Source organism: Manis javanica, chromosome 2 (assembly GCF_040802235.1).
Source record: "Manis javanica isolate MJ-LG chromosome 2, MJ_LKY, whole genome shotgun sequence".
Lineage (NCBI taxonomy): Eukaryota > Metazoa > Chordata > Mammalia > Pholidota > Manidae > Manis > Manis javanica.
In genome coordinates, this window is record NC_133157.1 from 13,468,718 (window position 1) to 13,491,715 (window position 22,998).

The following is a 22,998-nucleotide window of genomic DNA, read 5'->3' on the forward strand; positions in this document are numbered from 1 at the left end:
GAAATGTCTTGGATTTGTAAGATACAGATCATAAAATCATAGAGGTTAAGAGCTAGAAGACAATTTAATAATTCAAATAATATAAAGATTCTGGAAGTAGCTTTAAAAACTAAACTTTTCATTCTTAATACAGCAAATCTGAGTCTCTGAGAGGGTGGGAAAACATTTTGTCCAAAGTCATGCAAATCATGTAATTATGAATTGTAAACAGGCACATCAAAATTTTGACCAATCATCAAAAATGATTTCCAAATATGCCTTACGGTCTTTTAAAAAATAATTTGTCCCCCCAAAAAGGATTCAAGGTGGCAGGTTTAAATGACTAGGGCAATAACAAACAAGTATAATTTAGAAACTAATTTATCAAAAGTGCTGCAAATATAAGATTGTCTTTAGTACTTTGAATTGGGACAAGATAATGAAAGACTGAACAAGGCTTTGGGTGTGATCTCATAATTTCTGTGATGTAGATTATTTTTTTCTGTTAGGGAAAAAAGTTCCTCAATTTATTGTGTAGTGTCAATCATAATAATAATCCTCTGTATGTGTATGGTGTTTTCTGGTCTATAAAAACATTTGCATTTGGTATCTCACTTGAATTTCACTGCAACAAAGAAAGTACTACCTACACTTCAGGTATTAGGAAATGAGTACCACAGAACTAAAAGAACTTGTCCAAGTCTTCATGGGAAGTTAGTAGAGACTAAAACCTGGTTGCACTATTTACCATTTATTGCACTTTCCACACTATTATTCTATCTCACTAGTATATGTGGACTTTTCCATGCTGACCATTTTAAATAAAGACAAATAGCTGTATGAATCACTGTATAATGTCCTTAAATTTAGACAAATAGCACTGTATTGTTTTATGTTGGTCACTTTGAGGAAGTTCTTCTTATAAAAGAGTAAGAAACTTCTAGAAACCAGAGGGCCACTAACAGAAGAAATTTCTAGAAATCTGCTCGAATGGTTATGTCAAATTCAAATTTAATCATAAGAATGAATGTGATTTGTTGATATTCAGGTAATCCACCCATATATCGTTTTTGGAAAGATGATCCTCAGCAGAAAGACAGCTCTGCCCCTAATGCTGGTACTGCACAGATGGTAGAAACCACTGCCTATGCTTTACTCACCTGTCTGAGCTTAAAAGAGATGAATTATGTTAACCCAATCATCAAATGGCTATCTGAAGAGCAGAGGTATGGAGGTGGCTTTTATTCAACCCAGGTAACATTTCTTTGTCTTGTTTGATCCCCTGGAGACATTTTTACTGCCTCCCATACCTCTCATTCCATACTCATTCTGGCCTCCATGCTTTTTTTTTGTCCAACAAAGGAACATCCCATATCATAGATATGAATAAGTGATTAGAATCGAAAGACCCTTAGAAATTACCTGCATTGACACTCTTCTTCTATGGAGAAAGTCAGCCCCAGGAGGTTCATTCAGAGAATTAGTGGCAGACCCAAAATCAAAACTCACATTTCCTGACTGTGGGTCTCATGTGAAGGGCTTGTAAGGCTATCAGTAATTCTGCCACATCCTATATAATAAACAGTGGCTTCCGTGTAGACAAAAGCACTGATGTTCCTTCTCCCCAAAATAAGATAAAAGTGATAGAAATACTGATTGTTATATGTTTGTCTATCTACCTACATAAACTCATTCAAGTTTAGGTATTTTAAGCTATAAATAACTGTTATGTAATTGTATAATGTACATCTATATTCAAAATTTAGGTCAGGTGTTAGCATATTTTCTGTTCCTCGGATGTTTGGACAATGATGGAGTGTGTGTACATGTCTATAAGATTTAGAGCTGGAGGGGTCCTTCAGGATTACTTTACTAATCATCTAATCTAGGGAGGCAAACAGGTTTCATTTTGGGGGGAACATTGGGCTTAGCAGGAAACTGCCCCTTGATTAGCATTGGCTGCTATGGACAAGGACAGAGGGGGAAGCCAGGTATTTTGATATCTCTGATATAGTCACATTTCCTGATTTTATCAATGAGAAAGATGAAGCCCCCAAAATTAAGTTCCTCCACTGGTTCCTTCAACAAATACTTGTTTAATAGCTACATGTATGTACCTACTAAATGTAATGGATGTCAACAAAGATATCCTACTTTCCCCCCATGAATCTTACATTACAATGGGGGAAGCCAACAATAAATTATGCATAAAAGTATTATAAATGGAGATGAATTCTATGAAGGGCAGAGGGGAACAGTAAAACAGAATAATGGGAAGGGGGAGCGTATTTGCAGCCTCACTTGGAGATAATTAAGCTGAGTCCTAAGGATGTGAAGGAAACAGTCAAGCAAGGAGTTGGAGGTATTCTCCAAAGAGTGACTTGCCTGAGGTTACACGTAAGGGATATGCAGAGAACCCGGACCTGAGGCCGCACTTCCTTCCTGACACAGATAACAGCAGCATCGGTACTGGGAAGGAAAAGACCATCCTTCCACTTCCACATGGGGGCCCTTGACCAGTTTCACTGGATCAGCTGGAGTTTTATCTCCAGGCAATGCTGTCCCACCCTCTCATAAGAAAGGGCATTTGTAAACGCAGAGAGTATGTAAATGAGCTAAACTGACTTTTGTGCCTTGTCGATTGTTGATAGGATACAATTAATGCCATCGAGGGCCTGACAGAATATTCACTCCTGGTTCAAAAACTCCACTTGAATATGGATATCAGTATTTCTTACAAGCATAAAGGTGACTTCTACAATTACAAGATAACAGAGAAGAATTTCCTTGGGAGGCCAGTAGAGGTAAATGAAGGACTTTTTAAACTATTTTATAATTGTTCCACCCTTATTTTATGAATGTATGTATTCACTACTTCAGCTTATATTGAATATACCTTATGTCCTAAGCAGGGATGCCTACTATATCCTGGACATAGGGGACTCAAACAAGCACAAAAAACCTGTGTGCTGGGGGGAAACAGTCATTTAAGCAGACAGTGAAAAAAAAAAAAGAACCTAATCAGTACATGGAAGGACAGAGAGGGGCCTCCTGACTCAAATGGAAAGACGAGAGGAGTTTGAGTCCAGATGGGGAGGTTAAATCTGGAAGATCGGAACAAGTTAGTCAGGTGAGGAAAAGGGAAGAACATTCCACAAGAGAACAGCAACACTCACAAAGGTAGAGGAAGTGGTAGAGGAAGAGAGAAGACACACTTAGGAGTCTGCCAGTGGTTCCACTGTCCCAGTCACACATGCAGACTGTGGCCAAATTGGAAAACTGACCTTTAGATCCCCCCCAGCAACTTCCCTTGTCCTTCGCTACTACTGGATTTTTAAAAATGAAAACCTTGATGGCCTATGAGAATTTCCCAAAGAAAAGGACACACTGGGAAAACCAGTTTCTGTATCAGTAATAGTAGGTGCTAGTATACAGCTGCTAATATGTATTTTTCTAATTACCACATTTTAGGGTATTTTAAGGCATATTAAAATCTATAAGTAAGTATATACAAATAATAAAATATACAAATAACAGTAAGAAATAGTTCTTACTGTCCATATCCTCCACAAATCTGTGTGTGTGAAAAGTAAAAAGACATGAGAAATAAAATTTAATGCAATGTTGCAAACTATTGACCCTTAGTAAAAACATATATAGATAGATATGGATATATATATATAGGCATAGATATATTTCACCATTTTAAAATCCATGGATTTCCAATAAGAATCTGATTTCCAAGTCTTTTGAAAAACCCTAAGCTCTGGCAACAGGGTACTGTCAACAGCAGGCTGCCTTCTTCAGTTTGCCCTGTCCCCAGAAGTCACATGATATACGTATATGCACCTTCATCCATGCTTGGTCTGTGCATGAGTTTTTGCAGGCATTTGTGCTTATGGCCCCAGCTCAGTAATGTGACTTTGTTCTCTGGGAGCATTTAGAGTTTGCCAGATATTCACATACTGAGCCAATAATGAGAAACTCTTGGCCTGAAGAGCCTGGTAGGGCCATGCTGGGGAGAGCTGGAGTTATTTCTATCCTACAGGGATAATGCTGCAAGGGACCTCTTGTCATTTTTTAATTACTTAAACCTCAGCCCATGATACTGCCTTCCTGTGAAACCTAAGCTATTATTATCTAGCTTGGAATTCTCTATTCTAGCATTTCCTAAAATGTGTTCAATGAAAAAATGTTTGGTGGTCAAGTAAGTGTGGGAAACTCAAGTTTAAATGAACTTAAACAAGTTATTTCATACCCTGTCTTTAATATGTATGTGACCAAATGTGGTGATGCTGGGGAAGAATGGCGATGGAGGAGGTGACAGTGGCAGTAACAGGGAACAGTGTACATTTCCCAACTGTATCTTCCAACTTATGTCCATAGTACTATTCCTTATGCAATAGCATGATGCAGTGGCTCTCCTGTAAATGCTGCTATACTCCATCAGGAGAACAAGAAAATTGGCCCATTTACCTACATTTACTGAAATTAGGAGGAAGGGCTGACAGCCTTTCATGCATACCAAATTCCTTTCGTACTAGTGCGCTAAGGAAAGGGAAAGGCAGACTGCAGCCTTGGAGTGAGCAAAGACCTGACTCCTCAGGCCTCTTGCTCAAAATAGTCTTTCCCATGCTTTCCACAAAGCAGGGAGCATATTTATGATAGAGTTTCCCTGAAAGGGAGAATTATGTAACTCAGTAGTTTCAACCTAAAGTTTTTGCTCTCCTCCTTGCAAAATGGGAAGAAAAGCGGCAGCATCTAGAATGGGGTGCTAGGGGTTTTAGGTGGCGTGCCAGGGGTTTCAAGAAATAAACAAGTAGAAAGTAAAAAAGACAAATATGAGGTGAGAGAGGTGTGCAAAAGGGGAAGGTGGGAGGGGCAAACATAAATGGCATCCCCTTCAGAGTTATGTTGAGGTTCCCTATTCTTGGTGCTAATGAAAACAATCTCCTTTGGCACATAGGATGGTAATACCCAAGCTAGGCACTGAAAGGAATTAATTCAGTTAAAGGAGATGGCAATCCAGTTGTCACCATAACCATATATAAATGAAAATGTAACCAAAAGAGACCGCTAAAATGTTGGTTTTGCTCATTTACTCAGGAGATCTCAGACATCTTGTTTACATGTAGAAGGGAAGGGGAATTTCCAGCATTTTAAAAGTGGCTCTATGCTGAAAAGATGCTCCACATCACTAATCATCAGGGAGATGCAAATGAAAACCACAATGAGATATCACCTCACACCAGTTAGGATGGCCACCATCCAAAAGACAAGAAACAACAAATGCTGGCGAGGATGCAGAAAAAGGGGAACCCTCCTATATCATTGGTGGGAATGTAAATTGGTTCAACCATTGTGGAAAGCAATATGGAGGTTCCTCAAAAAACTGCAAATAGAAATGCTGTTTGACCCAGTAATTCCACTCCTAGGAATTTACCCAAGGAAAACAAGATCCCTGATTCAAAAAGCCATTTGCACCCCTATATTTATTGCTGCACTATTTACAATAGCCAAGATATGGAGGCAACTTAAGTGTTCCATCAATAGATGAATGGATAAAGATGTGGTACATATACACAATGAATATTATTCAACCATAAAAGAAAAAGAAATCCTGAGATTTGCAACAACATGGATGGATCTAGAAGGTATTAGGCTCAATGAAATAAGCAAAGCAGAGAAAGACAGACATCAAATGATTTCACTCATTTATAGAGTATAAAAACAAAGCAAAACAGAAGGAACAAAATAGCAGCAGACTCACAGACACCACGAAGGGACTACTGGTTACCAAAGGGGAGGGTTTTGGGTGGGCGGATGGGGAGGGAGAAGGGGATTAAGTGGCACTACAATTTGCAATCACAATATAGGTGATGGGTAGTGCAGGGACGGTAATGCAGCACAGAGAATACAACTAATAACTCTGTAACATCTCACTATGTTGATAAACAGTGAGTGCAGTGGAGAGGGTGAGGACTTGATAATGTGGGTGAATGTTGAACCACTGTGTTGTGTATGTGAAACCATCACATATCAGTGATTCTTTAATAAAAAATAATAAACACATTTTAAAAATAAATAAATAAAAGTGGCTGTGTGCACAGGATCTTCAATGCCTTGTCCATTTAATCTCACAAAATCTCTGAGAAAGGAAGCTGGCAGGTGTCAGCTCACTCTTTTCATTGCTTTCTCCTCCCTCCCTATTAAATGATGAAAGAAAGCATGGTTTCTCATTCGTCTTTCCAGGTGCCCCTCAATGATGACCTCGTCGTCAGTACTGGATATAGCAATGGCTTGGCTACGGTGCATGTAAGTATTTCACTGAGAGCTTATTTAATTCAGAGTCACATGTCTGCTTGTATTAAGTAACATAAGAGAAAGTTAGGGACTTTGCCACAAAGTTACAGAAACCTAAGCTTGGGTTACCATGACTAAAGTAGCGTTCATTTATCTAATTCTTTCTAGCTATCTGGTATCTATCCTCATGATTTCTTTTCAAAAACAGTTATATCATTTATCAAACATTTAGTGAAGGCCTAATACCCATTCTCCTTAAAGTTTTCCAAAAAGTAGAAGTGGGGGGGAATACTCCCAAACTCATTCTACAAGGCCAGCATCACTCTTATACCAAAACCAGGCAAAGACACCACAAAAAAAGAAAACTACAGACCAATATCCCTGATGAACATGGATGCAAAAATACTCAACAAAATATTAGCAAACCAATTTCAAAAATACTTCAAAAAGATCATCCATCATGATCAAGTAATATTTACTCCAGGGATGCAAGGATGGTACAACATTCAAAAATCCATCAACATCATCCACCACATTAACAAAAATGCATCATCTCCATAGATGCTGAAAAAGCATACAAGTATTTGACAAAATTCAACATCAATTCATGATAAAAACTCTCAACAAAATGGTTATAGAGGGCAAGTACCTCAATGTAATAAAGGCCATATATGATAAACCCACAGCCAACATCATACTGAATAGCAAGAAGCAGAAAGCCTTTCCTTTAATATTGGGAACAAGACAAGGATGCTCACTCTCCCCACTTTTATTCAACATAGCTCTGTAGGTCCTAGCCATGGCAATCAGACAACACAAAGAAATAAAAGGCATCCAGACAGGCAACAAAGAAGTCAAACTGTCACTGTTTGCAGATGACATGATATTGTACATAAAAAACCCTAAAGAATCCACTCCAAAACTACTATATCTAATATCTGAATTCAGCAAAGTTGCAGGATACAAAATTAAATCTGTTGCTTTCCTATACACTAACAATGAACTAGCAGAAAGAGAAATCAGGAAAACAATTCCATTCACAATTGCATCAATAAGAATAAAATATCTAGGAATTAACGTAACCAAGGAAGTGAAAGACCTATACCCTGAAAACTACAAGACACTCATGAGAGAAATTAAAGAAGATACCAATAAATGGAAACTCATCCCGTGCTCATGGATAAGAAGAATTAATATTGTCAAAATGGCCATCCTGCCTAAAGCAATCTACAGATTCAATGCAATCCCTATCAAAATACCAACAGCATTCTTCAATGAACTAGAGAAAATAGTTCTAAAATTCATATGGAACCACAGGCTCTGAATAGCCAAAGCAATCCTGAGAAGGAAGAATAAAGCTGGAGGGATTATACTCCCTGACTTCAAGCTCTACTACAAAGCCACAGTGATCAAAACAATTTGGTACGGGCACAAGAACAGATCCATAAACCAATGGAACAGACTGGAGAGCCCAGATATAAACCCAAGCATATATGGTCAATTAATATACAACAAAGGAGCCATGGATATACAATGGGGAAATGACAGCCTCTTTAACAGCTGGTGTTGGCAAAACTGGACAGCTACATGCAAAAGAATGAAACTGGATTATTGTCTAACCCCATACACAAAAGTAAACTCAAAATGTATCAAAGACCTGGATATAAGTCATGAAACCATAAAACTCTAGAAGAAAACATAGGCAAAAATCTCTTGAATATAAACATGACCAACTTTTTCCTGAATGCATCTCCTCAGGCAAGGGAAACAAAATAAAAAATGAACAAATGGGACTACATCATCCTAAAAAGCTTCAGTACAGCAAAGAACACCATCAGCAGAACAAAAAGGCATCCTACACTATAGAGAATATATTTGTAAATGACATATCCAAAAAGGAATTAACATCCAAAATATATAACGAACTCACATGCCTCAACACCCAAAAAGCAAATAACCCAATTAAAAAATGGGTGAAGGATATGAACAGACACTTCTCCAAAGAAGAAATTCAGATGGCCAACAAGCACATGAAAAAATGGACCACATTGCTAATTATCAGGGAAATGCAAATTAAAACCACAATGAGATATCACCTCACACCAGTTGGATGGCCATCATAGAAATGACTAGGAACAACAAATGCTGGCAAGGATGCAGACAAAGAGGGACCCTCCTGCACTGCTGGTGGGAATGTAAACTAGTTCAACCATTGTGGAAAGCAGTATGGAAATTCTTCCAAAAACTAAAAATAGAAATACCATTTAACCCAGGAATTCCACTTCTAGGAATTTACCCTAAGAATGCAGGATCCTAGTTTGAAAAAGACATATGCACCCCTGTGTCTATTGCATATGATACTATTTACAGTAGCCAAGAAATGGAAGCAACCTAAGTGTCCATCAGTAGATGAATGGATAAAGAAGATGTGGTACATATACACAATGGAATATTATTCAGCCATAAGAAGAAAACAAATCCTACCTTTGACAACAACATGGATGGAGCTAGAGGGTATTATGCTCAGTGAAATAAGCCAGGCGGAGAAAGACAAGTACCAAATGATTTCACTCATCTGTGGAGTATAAGAACAAAGCAACCACTGAAGGAACAAAACAGCAGAAGACTCACAGAACCTAAGAATGGACTAACAGTTGCCAAAAGGAAAGGGACCAGGGAGGGGTGGGTGGGAAAGGAGGGAGAAAGGGAATAAGGGGCATTACGATTAGCACACATAATGTAGGGGTGAGCACGGGGAAGGCAGTATAGCACAGAGAAGACAAGTAGTGACTCTATAGCATCTAACTATGCTAATGGACAGTGACTGTAATGGGGTATGTGGTGGGGACTTGATAATCGGGGGAATTTAGTAACTACAGTGTTGCTCATGTGATTGTGTATTAATGATACCAAAAAAAATAGTTACATTAATCCTCGTATACATGTAGTCTGTATATTTTTGGAATGTGTGTGTGTGTATATATATATATTTTTTTTCTGCAGTTAGTAACATAGTCACGATGCATTTATCCAGTGTCATTGCAGATTGATGCATATATGTAAGGGCCGAAGTTTCTTTTATTTTAGTCATAGGCCACATGTACATACATAAACAGCTTAGAATAACTTACAACTGCCAAATATCTAAAAAAAATATAAACTATGTATTCTGAGCATAAATTAATATGCTATTAATGGTTTTAATTGTATTCTTACCTTTAGTGTATTTACCCCTTCAAAGATTGTTTATAAGATTTCATGGTAGCAAGGAAATAGATTGTCTACTTTTCTGTAACATCTAGTTGCTCTCAATATACCTACTTCTGGCAACACTCTTGCCCAACCTCGCACACCTGTAATTTGTTGTTCACTACCGTGGTGTGTGGGCTGAGAGAAAACCATAGTTCTTGGCTTCGTAGTGTTACATGGAAAATTTGAGTGTGCAGGCACAAGGATAAGAGTCTCAGGAACTTTCCTGTAGAGTGAGGTGTTCAGATTTGACTGTGTGGGATTTAGACCAAGATTCTGCCTGACCAGAGGTTGATTTTTGCTTACTTTGAGCTTCTCAGCTATGTTTCAAATTACAGAGTTTGATGAAAGTCCAGCTTCTGGGAAAATGGGTCTTTATACCATTTGCACTGGATTGTGAAAATGATATTTCAATATTCCATAAATGACAGCAGTATTACCATAATACCTTTTCCACTTTCCCATTTAAGATAGAATCTTCTTAAGTTTACTTGTCTCAATGTAGGTGGCAACCGTAGTTCACAAAACCAGTACCTCTGAGGAAGTTTGCAACTTTAATTTAAAAATCGAAAGCCAGGACATTGAAGGTAAAGCATAATTTATACTGTATTGTTATACTTCCTGTAATGTTGGCTAAACAAAGAGAATATCAGACAGCCTCCCTAATTAAGAAGTATGTGCTTGCTCAAAAAACAAAATTTCTTAATCAAATTCTTTAGCACATTGACATCCAAATAAACATTACTGTCATTTATTATAATAGAGGTAACTCTTGGGCAATAACAGTGAACTGGTGTTAAATAACAGTAACTAAGCTAAATGTATGTACTATTGATCAAGAAATTGTTTTGACTAACTACATTACTTTTTAAGAATGTAACTAGTTTTAAAGCCACAGAAAGATCTAATTTCAGAATTTGTTACTTTCATGTCAATGTGACATTCTACCACCTTGAATTTGTCTTCTCACCCTGTTGAATTTCCATCCTTTACTCTTTCTGTACTCCAAGGATTCAGGCAAATACACATTTCTCTGCTTCCATCTTCAACTTGATCTCTCTAGTACTTATGATTTTTTATCAGGGTGCCTTTTTTTTTCTCCACCTGCATCCTTCACAACCCTCTTCTGGTGGATTGTTCTCACCCCCCTCCCCCAGTCTAAAAGCTAGTCCTCTAGCACACCCCAGTCCTTCTCTAACCATGGCCTCAGGGGCAGGGTGTGTGCTGCTCCTCGGCCCTGATAGCTTCCATTTATGGCTCAGAAGCCTGTTTCTACAGGGAATGTTCCAACTGCCAGCGAATCCATCATCAGTTCTTCCTCTCTGCAACCTCCTCCAAACACATTACCAATACATACTTACCTTAAATGACTCCTTCCTTAAATTAAAAGTTCTTGAAAGCAGAGAACTGTCCTAATTATTTAAAGACTTCCTGGTACTGTCAGTAGTCATGAATTTCCATTAAGAACCCTGAAATTGCAACTTCCAAATCACAAATCACTAAGTGTGTTCAGAGCCTGTTCAATAATACACTGTTGTGTGTTGATGGACAGTGACTGTGAACGGGGATGTGGGGGGGACTTGGTGAAGGGGGGAGCCTAGTAAACATAATGTCCTTCATGTAATTGTAGATTAATGATACCAAAATAAAATTTAAAAAAATAATAATACACTGTTGTGATCTGATTTACTCTCATTTTTCTTTATTTGTTTGTGTGTTTCTTTGTTGTGTGTGCCAGCACCCAGCTACAGAGGCTACAGTGACTCCGAATACAAGCGCATAGTAGCATGTGCCAGGTGAGCGCGTTTCCGCTAAGGGAAGTGTAGACTTCAAGGCCTCACTTTTGCCTTGGCATTATTACTTTACAACTTTGTGAATTTTAAGATGGCCAGAAGATGTAAAAGTGTTCATTTTTTTTTAATGCAGAACACAACAGGTATTCTTAAATAGCTGCTTACTATACAGAACAACTTTGCTTTTGCTCATACATAATTTTCCTTCCCATTTTTGGCCTTCTTCTAATTCAAACACTATGATATTAATTTTTTGTGTCTTTCAGAAAGGTAGAGATATGATAAAGTATTAGGAAAAGAAAAAACAAAAGATTCTGTCCTAAGCAGCTCCTACTCACTTAGAAAAATCACATTCACGCAGCAAAATCCCTGGCCATTACTAGCAAATGGTTCTCAATTCAGGTTGCACATTGAAGTCAGCTCAATAGCTTTCAAAACTTTCCAAAAATTCGACCTCATCTGGCATTCTGATGATAGCCAGGACTGAGAACCACTTATGCCCAGCCATCTGCAGACTAACTCAGAGGCCTGAATTGGCCACTGTAATAGTTTCCTATTGCTGCTGCGTAACAATTTAGTGCAACCTTAATGCCTTAAAAGAAAAAAATTTATTCTCTTGCAATTCCTGAAGTCAGAAGTCCTAAAATCGATGTGTTGTCAGTTCTGCATTTCCTCTGAGGCTCTTGGAGCGTATCCATTTCCTTACCTTTCCCAGATTCTATAGGCCACCTGCATTCCTTGGCCTGTGGCCTCTGCTTCCATCTTCAAAGCTACAGTGCAGCATAACTGTACTCTTTCTTCTCTGACCCTGACCCCTGTTTCCATCCCCACATCTCCTCTGACTCTGCTGCTTCTTTGCCTTATAAAGACCTCTATGGTTAGACTGGGCCTGCCCGGATAACCCAGGATGACCTCCCTATGGCAAGATCCTTAATTTAATCACATCTGTGAGTCCTTTCTGTCACGTGAAGTAACATATTCACAGGTTCAGGGGATTAGGACATGGACACCTTCAGGGGCATTATTCTGGTTACCACAGCCACCCCGCTAAAATGTTTTTGAAAGTATGTGTATATACCCTAGCAATGACACCAAGGGAAGCAGCTAGTGCAGAGCCATAACTAGAACACAGGCTTCTTCCTTCTCTCCATCACCCCTCAGTACCTCCCTTTGTGCTCTGTTTCCTTAACTCTTCATTTTCTCAGTAACACAGGTTCCTATGGTTGGTATTTTGCTGGTTTTACTTATGATCACACATGATATCACAGCACTCAGTATAGATAACTTAGAAATTCTAAAGAGTTATGTATTAAATTAGAGCCGAAGGGACTTTAGGGATGATAAAGCAATACCCTCATTTTAGAAATGAAGAAATTCAGGCACAAAGAGATGAAGTAAGCTGCCAAGTTCTCACAGAGTTAGAAGCAGAGCCTCAATTCCAGATCCTGACACCTAGTCCAATATGCAAACCACCTCTTTCAGTGGGTACAGTCTGAGACAACTGACCTTGAGGAACAGCACACTGTGTCTCACCACCTCCCTCTCAGCCATCCCATCCTTGCTCAAGGACCCCAGCCCAGTCACTCTCTTTGCTGGATTCCTTCACCAGCCAGCCCACTCTGGATAACTCCTTCCTTCTTTGGCCAGTCCCTGCCCTCTGTTCCTCCTCAAATACCCTTCCTCCTTCCCTAACTTCTTTCCACTAAGGTCACCCTTTCCCAGGCAGCTTCCTTCCTCCTAACTGCCAGTTGCACTCCTGTGAACCTTTTCTCTAGGGGAGGGGTGTGATCACAGTTGCTTTTAAATCCATAACACTTGTCACAAGAAGGTGTGAGCAAACTTGTTCTGGGCAGAGCCAGAATCAATGCCTGGGACCCTGCATGGGGATACCTAGAGTGGGACACCTGTGGGTGGCCACTGCCATAAAATGTTTTAAGTGACCGTTGGCAAACCAACTTACTTCTCTGGACCTCTCCTGTAAAGCAAGGATATTGGAAGATCTGATCTCAAATGTCTTCCAGTTCTAATGTTCCACAACTCTACTATACATAAAAACTCATTGATTTGAAGTCATTGACAGGAGACCTAATTCCAGATTGTTCATATACAAAAGAAAGCAAATAGAGATGTGAAATAGGGTATCCTTTGGCTTTTATAAATCAGGGACAGAATGTTCAAAAAAGCCAGGTGGACTATGCTTTTGCTCTGTGATGCTGAAGTTAAGTTGGAAAAATTCCAAAAGTAACTATGCAGTGCTTATTCATGTAAATTCTTTGCCTTCAAATATTCTCTCTCCTGATTAAAAAAAATGCCAGCCTACAGTTTCTGTATTCAGTAGGTCTCTCATGTATTTAGCTTTTTACAACATCTCTGTTGTATTCATAAGAAAAGAAAAAAGGATTTCATTTCTCTCCCTCTTTTGGAACAAAATGCCTTTGGGGAAGATTGCTGTCTTTGGCAGCAGGCAAAAAGCTTCTTGAAAGGGAGGTTTCTGTTCCATGGCTGAAACAGTCACCATGGCAACCAGTCATCAAGACTCCAGCAACTTTTCACAGACACTGTCCACTCAGGAGGCCCTTTTCCATCCTGTTGACAGAGCATTTGCATCTGTGAGCAGAGTATTTGCTTCTGTGATACCCATCCAATTAGGGAGATGTCCCCAGGTCATATTACAGTTCCATGTTGTCTTATATTCTGTTGTTAATTTGGTGAAGAATGGAGTAAATTTTTATAAGCTAGAGATTTTATAATATTTAAATTATTATGGTAAACATTGCATACAAACCTTCTAATAGGGTCTGCTTTATATGTGCTCTATAAGGTGTTATTATAGAAAAGAGATCCCTTGTCACCTCACATAATACCACCCATTTCACTAATACTCAATTCACTTTCCCTCTTATGAAGCTGTCTCTCCAGTCTCTTCCTTTAATCCTCTTCTCCCAAGCTCTGCTCTCAAATGTCCAGCTGCCTCCCAGATAGCTTGAGGTAAAACTGAAACCTGCAACTCAACCTTTGCAGAACCACACTCACCCTGCCCTGGTCCCCAATTCCTGACCCACCAACTTGCCCCTCTTTTAAATCTTCCAACTCTGCATAATGGGAGCACCAAGGCTCTGCCACTCAAAATGAAGCCTTAGAATTATAAAGATACATTTAAAATACAAGTTTATATCTCTTCACAGTTCTTACAAATATGAAAATGAGCTCCAGAGAGAATGATTTGTGGAATCTCTCAGCACCTTGGATAAAAAAACCCAAGTTTCCTGATTTCCCCCTTTCAATGTCCTTTTCTCTCTTACCAGAAAAGACCCCCCCAAACCAAAAAATGCTCCAAATCTCCCATGTTACCTCTTTTGCCTTTCTCCTTAGCTTGCCCACGTGCACAGTTCCTAGACAAAGGATAGTCTTTGAAACATTTTTTAAGCATGAAGTGTTTATTGTGGAAATTTTAGAAAATAGAGAAAAGCATGGAAAAGAGATAATCACTTATAATCTCACCATCTAGAGAAAGTAGCTGTTGACATTTTAGTGCATTTCCTTCCAGTCTTTTCTTAAACATGCTTATTGAGTCTCTTTCCAATATGTAGCTTATTTTCTTCTTTGAATATGCTCCATTAGAAAAAGAAACTAGAATGACAAGCAAGAGATCTATGAAGAGCTGGAGTGAACTAGTCATGTGACCCTGAGCAAGTGCTTACTCTCATCCTCAGTTTCCTCAACTAGTTAATTAAGAGTTTGGACTGAATGACTTCGATGATCTTTTCCAGCTCCAGAATGGTGGTCCATTAAGATTATTGGTCAAGTGAGTCAAGATTTAGAATAGAAGACTCAAAGGTCTCTTGTAACTCTAAAATTCACAGATTGCATTGCAATATATTGTAGAGAGAAAAATAAGTAGAGATCCAAATTCCAAAATTAAAGCCTATTAAGGAATAGGGTCTTTTCTTAAGAATATCATCCATTTATTTATTCCATTTCCTAATCTCTAATTTATTTTAGCTACAAGCCCAGCAGAGAAGAATCGTCATCTGGGTCCTCCCACGCAGTGATGGATATCTCTTTGCCTACTGGAATCAATGCAAACTCAGAGGACTTAAGAGTTGTAAATATTATCTTTTAAATATTGTTATGGATGGATTATTTTACAGACAAGGGTATATCCTTTCATTCCTGTATGTCACTTTCATAGAATCTCCAAGAATATTCTTTCCAAACCGTCTACCTAATTTTTGATTTTTTTTAAGTGAAGTGGGGGCATATACCTGCATGGTATGAAAAATGATGCCATGTCCACTATTTCAAGAGGAGTAGCTGCTCTTCATCTTCTTTGAAAAGTAGATTACATCCCCGTGATTTGACATCCCATCACTGGTGAATGCATTTAAACAAAAAGATCATGAAACTAAATTCAAGCTTTTCTTTTTCTTCCCTGAGCTTGTGGAGGGGGTGGATCAACTATTAACTGATTACCAGATCAAAGATGGGCATGTTATTCTGCAGTTGGATTCAGTAAGTTCCACCTCCCACCATTGCTCATTTCAATTATTATTCAAAATTTAGAGCTAAAGTATTATGAGTTTTGTCTTCCATAATTTCCTTAAACCTTAAATTTGTCAAACAGATTCCTTCCAATGAGTTTGTGTGTGTTCGATTCCGGATATTTGAGCTCTTTCAAGTTGGATTTATGAGTCCTGCTACTTTCACAGTGTATGAATACCACAGACCAGGTAATCAACTCTACTCTACCCAAAAATTTCTCCAGAGAACTACTGTGTATTCATTGAAGAACCTTTAGAAATCCTCTAGAGACCTGTAAATTTTCTATATTGCCTCTCCTAGGACTCACTTCACAGAAGTCCTAACTTGGACATACAAACTACTTCATGACATCAGGCAAATCATTTCCCCTCTCTGACCCTCAGTTTCTTCATTTTCAAAATACTGGATTAGATTGCTCCCAAGTTTTAAATTATTTGCCTCTAATTTATCTTTGGTGTATGCTTTCAGTATTCATTTCATCTTCCCTTTTTAGAGAAGCCCACACCTTACTATTACTTTAATCTTTACAGAATCAACTTATACGCCATCCATATCCTCTTCACATTTTGCAGAGAAATTCTGTTATAGTTCACATCACATTGTCATTATTCATTTGCATGCCTTTCTCACCAACCCCAAACAGAATGTTTTCATCCTTGTACCCGTAGTATCTATCTAACAGTGTTGGGTACATAATGTGAAGTGATAAATGTTGAATGAAAGACTCCACATTTGATCACTTAGTCTCTTCTGAGAATATTAAGTGGTTGGAGAGCTCTTTGATTCACAAGACAGATGACTCCACTTTGGACAGTTCTACTTGTTTAAAAAATATCTTAAAGTGAGTCAAACTCTGACACTCATCCATTCTATCTTCTGAAACCACCTAGAACATACTTAGCTCTCTCCTCCCTTGAGATATATATATTTTATTAGTTTCTTTTCCAAAAGTTACAATTCTTTCAATAGACTCTTGTCTAACATAATTTATTTCCTCTTATTCATGGAAGCATCAAATATTTTCATCCTAAGAAATGAATATTGAATAGTAAAATTCCAAGCACAGAAGGGGAGATCATTTTGAGGGTAGAGCAGCCAGGACAGGCAAGTAATAATTTAACCTCCCTGGACCTTAGCTACAAAAAGAAGGGCTTGCAATAGGTGACCTCCAAGGCCCCATAGGACAGATTCACCCATCAGTAAATATGTTGTGCATTAATTACATCACCTTTCCTAACTATGCTTTCATTGCCACAGATAAACAGTGCACCATATTTTATAGTCCATCCCATACCAAACTTCAGCAAGTCTGTGAAGGAACAACATGCAAATGTGTAGAAGGTAAACTTCATTTAACATGTTTAGCTGCCTGCTTGTTTAAAGCAGCCACTCATAATCCGGGGCTAATCTGGGGGAGACTGTTCAATAAACTGCCATTTCTGAAAAGTACAAATGTACAGCTACTTCTTGACAACTCCTGAACAACCTGATAGTTTCTACTGTACACAGGTGGAGAAACACCCTACAGAGAGTTGTTGATTATCAGAGGGATAACATGATACCAAATTCTTACTTTTCACTTGGTCTTTTTAATGTCATAGGAGTACAGCCTAGGAGAATGCAGGCTCAGAACAGAGCCACCAGCTCCTCTTCCTTTCCCTTGCGCCTGCTTCCCAGTTAGTGACATTCTCTGTTTATTGCCCAGTTTCATTCAGTCTTTTGTAAATCCAAGGCAGCCTTCTTCGCCAAGAAAAGAACTCAGAACTTACCAATAATCAACAACTGACTCCATAAGGCTTTAGGCTGGTTTGGGTTGCTTTTCAAAATTCTTAATATCTACACATTTCTTAGATACTTATTGTAGCATCTTACAGCTGTAAATCAGTCAAGTTATCATTTTAGTTCCCTCAAAGGACTTTTGATTATACTCAAAATGGGGAATTTTCTTCCTTTCTTCAATGGAAGCATATACATTTCTAAAGAGCTAAATATGGAATGATTATCCATTCTTAGAATAGGTCTCTTGTTCAAGACTTTATTTTTGTCTGTTTTGTCTTGTTTTTGTTTTATACAATCTCTTACTTTATGGAAGAGGAGAAAATAGAAAGGTTTTAGGAATCTGGTATTTGTAGGATTATATTGGATTGTCTCAGGGTTCATGAAAATGTGTTTACTCCCAAAGAGAGTGAATGTTGCCTTATATTAACCTAATTTTTACAATTTTTGAAAAATCCAGCTGACTGTGGACAAATGCAGACAGAACTGGATCTGACAATCTCTGCAGATACTAGAAAAGAAACAGCATGTAAACCAGAGATTGCATATGGTAAGTTCCAAAATTCAATAGATAGTTCCATTAAACAAGAAATATTATGAATATTTGATCAGTTAGAATGCTTAACAACTTTACATCGTGATTATATGGATATAACATCCCGTGTGTTCCCTTGAAGGAAATGCCATCAATTTTCAGCATTAACATGCAATGTTATTTATCCTTCAGCAAGGAACTATGATTTTCATTAAAAATGATAGGAGTAAGGTGCACACCCAGCCAAGACCCTTTACTCTAATAGATCCCACTGAATTAAAGGTGCTAAAATGTATTCAAAAGGAACTTTTGAGAAGCCACAAAGGTATAAGATTTCACTTCTGGATTCTTCTAGTTTTGAATACATTAAACACCTGAAGGTAGTATTGACATAATAGCTAAAACATCATAGACAAATCACTAAAAAGTATATATGCTCACTTTCTAAATGTTTACTCCTATATAATATACATTTCTAAATGTATATAAGGAAAACGGTGGTTTTGGAGTTTGGGGTTTTTTTTAAAGCCTTCAAAGACAAGGTAAAAATATTAATACTAAATAATTTTTAATATATGCATAACTGCAATCTATGTTTGAGACTCTGCATTTCAAAAGGAGCATCTCCTGCTAGCTGTCCAGAGCCCAGAGCTAAATCAAAGGCCTAAGTACAGTTGTAGTCTTGTCTCAAGGTCCTCATAGAATTAGCTCCTTAATTTTCTATCCATAGCTTCTAATTCTTATTTCTGGCTTTTTTTTTAAGAGATAAAGAACATATTGTACCATATCTTAAATGTTTACTTGCAAATTGGTAGAGTATTATTTATAAATAAAAAATAAATACAGTGATTTAGCACTTTCTGCTTACCAACTGCTTCCATACATGGTTTTTCACTGAGGACCATAAAACTCCTTTAAGAGTCTTATCGCTATTTTACCAGTGAAAAAACTGAGCCTCAGGGAGATTAAATAATTTGCTCAAAGTCATGCCGGACTTAAACAGTAAAACTGGGATGCATCCTGGTCTCCAATATTATTTCCATTATATTTTGCTGAATTCTCTTAATGGAGATACAGCCATCAGAACAAATTTTGTATGGTTTATTAGTTTATCCTTCCTTAAAATTCATCTTGATTTTTTTTTTTAAAGCTAGAAAGCTGCCTTCCTCAGCCAAGACCCACTGTGGTTTTTAAAATATATTGAGACCTGAAGATAATACTATATTGTTTTAACAAACAAAAATTTCACTAAATTATTTCTTCCCTCCATTTTATAATTACTTCACTCTTAAATATTAAAAGAATAGTTTAACACAGAGAATAGTTTATTTACATTCAAGAGAAAACTTAGTTGGCTTTTTTGGAGACCACGGGGTGATCCTGGAATAACAGAATAGAAATGAAATAAAATAGTTCCCTCTCTCTACCTGTGCCTTATACAGTAGGTATATGGTTCATATTCACCATATGAACTTATGAATCTGAATTTTAGGGCTTTCTAAAATCTATGTTAAGCCAGTAATTTACACAACGTTTGCTTCTGCCACAATGAGTTCATTCATTCATCTATATATCTAGCTGGCTAGGATCTCAAAAGTAGACAGACATTTTGGCTCATTCACTTCAACCCCATCAAAAGCAAAAATGAAAGGATCTCTTCTCAGTCATAAAGAAGGGATGGGTAAGCATCGCTGCCTGATTAAAAAGAAAACAGGACTGAGAACATCTCATGTCAGACACTGCCAATCCCAGCAAAGCTTAGTCAGAAAACAGAATCCTATCAAAAAACAAAGATCGAATCCAATGGAGGTACTCGAGTGGAGTCAAGGGAACAAGGAGGCTCGTAGGTGGGCCTGAGTGATAGATCAGGGCCCTCTGTGAGCGTGCAGAGAAGGAAGGGGCTACTCAGAGTGCTCCAGGGCCATGACTCCACCGATCTTAAGCATCAGAATCTGAACTTTGCATCTAACAAAGGCTTAGTATGTTTGTTTTCTGTGCTTGTCTTTCAGTTTAATATTGCTCTTATCCATATCAGACTGTTCTATAACAGTGCCCATGGCTAATGATTCTAAGTAGAATGAATTGTTAGAGTCATGATCTCTATAACTGGACTGACAGTACTTGGGAAGACTTCTTGGAAGAAATGAGATTTACCTCAGGATGCCCATAAGAGCTTGCCATGCTTTGTTTTTCATTTGTTTGACAAACTTTTACTAGATATGGCAATAGTGATATTAAGCATGAATTGTTGTGTATGTGTTTTTTTAACAGCTTATAAAGTTAATATCAAATCCATTGCTGAAGAAAATGTTTTTGTTAAATACACTGCAACTCTCCTGGATATCTACAAAGCTGGTGAGAATTCATTAATTAATTCTTTCATTCAACAACTAGTTAGTACTTATTATGTGCCAGGCATTATATTAGACACAGAGGATACAACTTGAATAAGATAGGCACAGTTCCTGCCTTCATAAAGTTTATATTCTATTTGAGGAGACACGTTTAAAAATAAAAAGGAAATGGACAGATAAATCAATTATAACCATAACAAGTATTATATTTGAAACAGACATGGAGTTAATGTGGAAACTCCTTCAGTGTGATAACAGATGGTGTATTTTAGGAGGTGGTGTTAGGAGTTAGCCGTTCTTAAAGGGTGGTGTAGAGGTGGAGGGAACCAAGTGTGCAAAGGCCCTGAGATAGCCAAGAACCTCTCAATCAAGGAACTGGAAGAACACCAGTGGGTGACTGGACTCTAGGGAGGAGGGAGAGCCAGTGTGTGATGAAGCAAGAGTAGAAACAGGGATACCAGTTAAGAGCATCTATGAAGTGCAAAGCCTTGGGTTAGATGCCATGTGAGGATAAATGAGAGTTTTGATAGCCAATGCAATAAAATGGATTTGTATGTAAAATAACATATAAAACAGCAGTTTAAAATGTTCTCTTTTATTCTCTAAGTAAGCTATGCTACAAATATTATAAAATGGCTTTTCAAATGATACAGGTTATAACACAAATGATTCATTAAATCATACTAGTAATTACAAAGAAGTTTTTTATTTTTAGGAATTGTCAGTGTTATTTTGCATGACTCCCCTGTTTGAGCTTAGTTTGGTAACAAGGAACCACATCAAACCCTGTTGGAGCTTCAATTTGACAGCAAGGAACCACATCAAACTCTCCCAATTATATCTCTGTTGGATTGATAATCATTACATGATCTATAATCTCAATAAGTAGTTTCTCCTAATAGCAACACTATTGTTCATGGTATTGAACTCTCTCAGTTTCTGCCAACCTAGCAGTAATTACAGTCAAAACGCCTCTAGTCTTTATGACACTGTGTGACATTTTTATGTATTCAGTATGTCTCTATTACCAGCTAAATCATAAAAAAATTATTGAAATGTAATATTTAGTTTCCTGATTTTCTTAATTTTTATTTGCCTTCAGCCCTTAGAGCTTCACAAGTATCTGTGACAAAGTTTCCAGATACACAAATTTTTAAGAGTTTAAACACTCATTGTATTTTTTCACTTTTGTCACTTAAAACAAAAACATTTTCACATAATTAGCTTTTCTCTTAAATTGATATTTTGTTCTGTATCAAATGGCATATCATTCTTTATTTTGTAACAGCTCTTACTTTACTTTCATAGTTTCCTTTAGTTATTTCTATACAGTTTTGTCATTCATTTATTAATCTGGCAGTTTATTAAAGCTGAAGCATTTTTCCTAAACACCTAAAGGTAGTATTGACATAATTCCTAAAATATTATAGACAAATCACTAAAAAGTATATATGCTCACTTTCTAAATGTTTACTCCTGTATTATATACATTTCTAAATGTATACTCCTATCAGGGACTCTATCAGGCTTGATTTGATTTCCCAACTGCTTTTTCTCTTTTAGGACAACCAGCTGCTTGTTAAAATACCAATCGTTTTCCAATTATCATTATTGCAATTTTTAAAGCTATTTATATTATTTAATTCTGTCCAGTGCATATTAGATATGTAGTAGTAAATACCAGATTAATGAAGGCAATATTTAAAGTAACTTTTGCTTGGCTTGAATCTTTGATTGTATTATCCAGAAACATTTGATAGGTATTCAGTCAGTACCTAATTGAAACAGCTGGAAATTACAGAATTTTTGCTGAAGCCCCAGACTGTCCCTGACATGACATTTACACTAATAAGGCATTCATATAAGTATTTCTCATTGATACCTTTTTTTCTCACAGTTTGCTGTGCTGTTCAGTTGTTCCTTCCAGTACCTTGAGATCAACAAAATACATTTTTTCATCTTCAAAGTCTCCAATTTTTCATTTTAAGCTATTTAAAACACTTTTTATATTAAGTAGTTGATTTTCTCTGCAATGATTGAAATTTTATTACCTTAATTATATTTCCCAAAAAGCTGTGTTCTCATTTCAGTAGCTGTAAATTTTTCAATAAGTAGGACCAAAAACCTAAATTGCAACAATATGTTTATATTGATTTTTTTGTCTTTTGAAATTCTATCAAGTTTCAAGTCTGAATGCTTGATTAGTTCTAACAATACACTATAGAGTTAAAAATTCTAATTAATACTTTCCAAATTTTTATTTGCTTGATCAATATTCTGATAAAAATGTGTCTGGTTTGTATTATGCCAGATGTTTTGCTGTCTGAAATTCATTTGTGATGTTATTTTATTTTTTATCATTGCTGATTACAAATTTTCTTAATTTTAACCATGATTGTCATTCTGACAAAATAGGTTGGTCTTTCCACAACCCAACTTTGGAGCACCATTTTCATCTAGCATTCAT

At 37.2% G+C, this 22,998-nt stretch overlaps 1 protein-coding gene across 1 annotated transcript in view; it reads left to right on the plus strand.

The window, feature by feature from the left end:
• Window positions 1-22,998, plus strand: part of LOC108391144 (complement C5-like) — an 84,258-nt gene that overhangs the window by 58,352 nt on the left and 2,908 nt on the right. Inside the window, exons 29-39 of the mRNA XM_073225454.1 lie at window positions 1,028-1,233; window positions 2,631-2,783; window positions 6,232-6,294; window positions 10,037-10,118; window positions 11,270-11,327; window positions 15,327-15,429; window positions 15,762-15,836; window positions 15,949-16,054; window positions 17,124-17,207; window positions 18,103-18,192; window positions 20,449-20,532. Coding sequence (XP_073081555.1) covers window positions 1,028-1,233; window positions 2,631-2,783; window positions 6,232-6,294; window positions 10,037-10,118; window positions 11,270-11,327; window positions 15,327-15,429; window positions 15,762-15,836; window positions 15,949-16,054; window positions 17,124-17,207; window positions 18,103-18,192; window positions 20,449-20,532 — 1,104 coding nt within the window. The remainder of the gene's footprint in view (window positions 1-1,027; window positions 1,234-2,630; window positions 2,784-6,231; window positions 6,295-10,036; window positions 10,119-11,269; window positions 11,328-15,326; window positions 15,430-15,761; window positions 15,837-15,948; window positions 16,055-17,123; window positions 17,208-18,102; window positions 18,193-20,448; window positions 20,533-22,998) is intronic.